The 5190-nt window shown below is 38.6% G+C and overlaps 1 protein-coding gene across 1 annotated transcript; it reads right to left on the reverse strand.

The window, feature by feature from the left end:
• Positions 1–10: 10 nt before the first annotated feature.
• On the reverse strand, positions 11–4434 carry LOC102599430 (probable LRR receptor-like serine/threonine-protein kinase At4g20940). The gene is made up of 3 exons (XM_006360251.2): positions 3132–4434; positions 1539–3044; positions 11–753 (listed from the first exon to the last, which is right to left on the reverse strand). Exons 1-3 carry the CDS (start codon positions 4195–4197, stop codon positions 170–172), a joined length of 3156 nt encoding a protein of 1051 aa, XP_006360313.1. The 5' UTR covers positions 4198–4434; the 3' UTR covers positions 11–169.
• Between the last annotated feature and the right edge of the window lie 756 nt (positions 4435–5190).

Genomic DNA, 5190 nt, shown 5'->3' on the forward strand with positions numbered 1-5190 from the left:
GGGGGGTGGGTGGGGGGTGAAAGTTGTATACATTATAAATATGCCCCAATTTACAACAAACAATGGTTAATAAAACTAGCCCATTCACACACTAAACTGGCTAATTCTACAACTCAAGGGAAGCCAATGAGCTATTTGATTCCCAAGCAAAAAGCCAAAATGAGGAAAACTAAATAGATGAAAGGTCCTCATATACAGTCTTGATACCTGGCCTCTCAGATACCGAACGTATGCATCTTAGAGCTATTGCAAGAACCTCCTTCATTTGCTTCTCTGTTGTTTGATTTCCCATCTCAGATGACAATGCATTATCAAAACAATCGAATCCTCCACCTTCTGCAACTTTCAACCTTACCCAATCAGTCAAGTCTACACCACCATCTTCACCAGAAACAACATCACCTGCACATTTCCCAGTTAGGACCTCCAACAAAATGACTCCAAAAGCGTATACATCTGATTTGAAGGAAGGCACTGGTTTCTTCGATGCAGCCAACTCTGGTGCACGATAACCTAACACTCCAGCATCAAGAATCTGTTCAATTGTACCGGCTTGAGTCATAAGACGGTGAAGGCAGTAATCACCAACTCGTGCATTAAGATCAGGACCATCCAACAAGATGTTGGTTGCTTTAAGGTTTCCATGAGGAACCTCACGGTCAAAATGGAGATAATTCAGGCCACGCGCAATATCAACTGATATTTTGAGTCTTTGGGGCCAGGTTAGTGGTGGACCTTTTCTTCCAGGTCGATCTGCAAAGGTGCCGCACGTTAAATGTATATACAGAAACCTTACACTATACAAACTACACAAAAGCATACAAAATAGTAGAGAAGTTGAGCAGGTAGAATCACCAATCGAAAATAAGGTATTTGAGCATTGAAGTATTTGCAGTTCATTGTGACCTTTTTATGAGCAAAGTACCACAATTGCTGAACCTTACTGCCAGTGCAGAGATATTAAGAAAGTAAAGGCCTGCTTACACGTCCGGTCGGACGTAGTGTATAGGGCCTTGGACAAGTTTAAAGTTTTCCAACAATAAATCAGAAGCTAGACTTCAGCAGTTTAAGTTGAAGAATTCCACAGTGAAAGTGATACTATATTTCATGATAATACAAACTGTTACTTGATTGCAGGAATTCGAGGATCAAGAGACTGTTTCAGGAGTTCCCTCAAGAAGAACAGCTAAAGAAGGAGAAATATTGAGAGAATAGATTCAGAAGAGAAAGAGTGTAGTTTCATATATGATTGTGAATGAACTGATTACAAGCTGTATAATGAATGAATGAATTAGCTGGACTCACTATGCTAACTAAAAATGGAAATGGCTTCTTATCCTTAATTCGTGTATCACAGACTGAGAAAATACATGCACCACAAGAACTGTCAAGATATCAAACTGACAAATTGTTTGCCATGAAATACTAAAAAATATCAAAAGAAGGAAAGATTATAAGTGTTTTATGAGTTCAAAGTGTTATAGCAAACGATATGCATAAGAGGAACTGCAAGGTTGATGCAAGAAGATAAAGTTTACCATATAGAAAATTTGATAGACTTCCGGGAGATATGTAATCTGAAAGAATAAGCTTCTCATGTTGTGTGGGACCCCAGTAGTAACCTCTTAATCCCACCACATTTGGATGTCTAATGTTGGCAAACTTTTTAGCCTCCTTTGTGAAATCCTTTCTCTGTTTGGCCACTCCTTCTCTCAACCATTTCACAGTCAAGAGCAACCCGTTATCTAGTGTTGCCCTGTAAGATGTCCCATGGCTGCTTCTGCCTAAGACTTCAGCTGGGGCCCTAGATAGTTCCTCAGCTGTAAAAGAGATTGTATCATCAAGGAAGAACAGCTCTCCAGCCAAATTATCAGCAAGGCTTTCTGCAGTATATGATTCCCCTGACTCTGGTGACCAAGTGAAATGACTTGTTTTCGAAGGGGAGAAACCTGTCGTTTTCTCATCAGCACTAATTACTTCTGATGATGATGCTTTCCGTGAAGCAGCTGTAACATCTTGTGCTGAAACTACTGCACCTTCTCTACTGCTAAAACCAGAAGGATTTGATTGGGCTTGACGGCGGATGTCTTTGTCAGTAACATGTGCCTGAGAGTTCCTCGATGCCCGCAAGTAAAATACAAAAATGGCTAGCATGATTAAAACAACAAGAACAACCACACAAGCAACAATGATCACCACTTTGATAATAGTTTTAAGTTGCCTGCTCTTATGCTTTTCTGTTGAAGCTTGACCAGATCCTGAGGGAGGATTTGGAAATTGAAGTTGAGAGTTTCCCGGGTAGAAAGATGATAAAGGAAACTTTCTCAAATTCTCAGGCACGACACCAGAGAAGTCATTGAGTGATGCATTAAAGCTTTGGAGGCTGTTAGGCAGGTTTTTTGGCAGTTCACCCGAGAAATGATTCTCTGAAACATCTAAAGAAGTAAGAGAGCTAACATTACCCATGGAAGTAGGCAAAGATCCAGAGAAATTATTTCCTGATATATCGAGTACTTGAAGTGCAATCAATGACCCAAATCCATCAGGAAAGTAACCAGCTAGCTGATTATGAGAAAGATCTAGAACACGAAGCTTAGGAGTACTAGCCGGAAGAGAGAAATCAATGCTTCCAACAAGTGCATTGTTTTGTAGGTGAAGTTCTTCAATAGTGGGCAAAGTTAGTAGAGAAGTAAGAAGAGGCCCATCCAACTGGTTGAAACTGAGATCAAGGACAGTGATCTTAGGAAACTGTGAAATAACTTTCGGGAGAGATCCTGTCAAGGTATTGCTCGAAAGGTTGAGGTGATATAAACGCAGAAACTGAGCCGTAACCTCAGGGATGTTTCCAGTCAAACGGTTTTGGCTAAGGTCAAGAAATTCAATGTTCCCCCATTTCAGCATTCTAGTTAGATTACCTTTGAACTGATTTTTCGAGAGATCAAGCACCGCAGAAGTTCCAGTCACAAAGGGAAGTTCACCAGAAAGAGCATTGGAGGATAAGTTAAGCATTCGCAATGTTGTGGATGTTATCATGCTTATTGAACCTACAAAATGAAGAGATTGAGAAAAACAGCGAAAAGAGTTGTTAGCAAACAGATAACTTTATTTACCAAAGGGTTTCATGTATTTACCAGTGAGGTTGTTTCCACTTAAATCCAACTCAGTGAGAAGCAATGCATCTCCTTTCAAAAGATCATTCGGAATAAATCCGGAAAATAAGTTGTTGGCAAGTTTAAGCACCTGTAGATCATAAACAAAATTGAAACTAGGCAATTCCCCTGAGAGCTGATTGTAGCTCAAATCCAAAACCTTCAAGTTGCCAAATATCTGAGCTTCATTTCCACTTACAAGTGAACCCTTTAGCTGATTATGGCTAAGATTTAAATACTTCACCGACTCCGATAAACCTGGCAAAAATTTCTGCTGCTGAGAAGCAGTGTTCACCAGCAAATTTCCACTCAAGTCAACATGAGTTGCAGTGGTAAGCAGCAACATTTCTGCATCCAAATTGCCATCAAACATATTTCCGTGCAAATCAAGCACTTCAAGATTTTCCATCAGCTCAAATCCTTTAGGAATTTCCTTTGTGAATCCATTAACAGATAGATTCAGGTATACCAAACCAGCCAACTTCATCAAAGATGAAGGTAGACCCCCAGAAAAAGAATTGCGACTCAAGTCCAAAGATTGCACAGACACAAGCCCTGAAATTGTCTCCGGTATCATACCGGAGAAGTTATTACCAGCTAATGACAAATTCTTTAACCTCCCTAACTGTCCAACCTCTGGGGGTAAAGAAGAGTTGAATAGATTACCTGAGAGATCTAGATACTGAAGGCTCTTAAATCTACCTATGTTATTAGGCATTTTCCCAGCAATTGAATTGTTAGCCATTGAAAGCTTAACAAGCTTTGTAAGATTAGCAAATACACTCAAATCAACATGAGCAACTAAACCCAAGTTGTCAAGAACAACTCCTGCAACATTACCACCATTACACATTATCCCATTCCAAGATGAAGGGCATCCATTGAAATCAATAGACTCCTCATTCCAAGATTCAAGAAGAAACCCCGTTGGATCATGTTCGACACCTTTCTTAAACTCAAGCAAAGCCAATATGTCCGGAGAGGGAAGCTGCCCAATGACAGAGCCAAAATAAAGAACAAAAATCATCAAGAACTTGATAAACTTCATTCTAACACCACAAGGTAAAATGGGGTTCACTTAGAACAAGAAATCAATACCAGTACACCTTGATTACAACCACTACAAATACCATGACAGATAGCATATTGAAAGGAAAGCAAGTCTCTTTCAAAGATTCAGTACAGTTGACAGAATGTAAATTCTTTTTTCTAGTAAAGGTTACAATCTGACACCTCAGATTTGCTTGCTTGCATATAGAGTGTAGTAATTTTTTCAAGTTATGCATTAAATACTGGAAATGGAATGGACCCAGAAAAGTTTTGGCCTTTAGATGAGAAAATTGAACAAAAGGTATCACTCAAGTCTTTGTTTAAATTTTGGTGACTATTTTGACCAAAAATAAGTCAAAGACATTTAATTATTAGATTAAGTTAATTGGGACTGAATTAACATTTTCAAAACTTCTAATCTTTTTAAGAATACAAAACAGTCCAAATTTTAAATACAAAACAATCCAAAATTCTCTTCACTTTTTTGGGATTCACTGTCTTCAATTTCTTCTCACTTCTCTTCTTCATCGTTCTTCCTTTCTTCTGACTCAAACTCTCTTCCTCAAATCTGCTCCGCCATCGCTCTCAATCGACTTCCGGCAACTTTTCAATTTCCGGCAACTTCTTCAACATTGTTGTTGCTCTTCTTCTTCATCATCTTCTTCCTGTTCTTCTTCATCATCTTCTTTTTCTTCTGTTGTTAGTCGTGACATTGACATTATTGATACTGCTGCTATCGGATAAAATTTCATTTCTATATCATTGGGCATTACATCATAGGTGATTTTGGTAAGTAAACTAATGATTTTTAGTCTAATTTCTCATTTGGGTATTTTGATTGTTTCTTCAATAATTTACAGTCGCGTATCCAACAGGTAAGTCATCTATTGCAACATATAACTTACCTGTTGGATACATATTAAAGTACCATGCCAAGCTGGGATAGAACTAAAAGCGTGTTCCAACAGATAAGTCATTTATTGCAACATAT

This window comes from Solanum tuberosum, unplaced genomic scaffold, assembly GCF_000226075.1.
Source record: "Solanum tuberosum cultivar DM 1-3 516 R44 unplaced genomic scaffold, SolTub_3.0 scf00320, whole genome shotgun sequence".
Classification (NCBI taxonomy): Eukaryota; Viridiplantae; Streptophyta; class Magnoliopsida; order Solanales; family Solanaceae; genus Solanum; species Solanum tuberosum.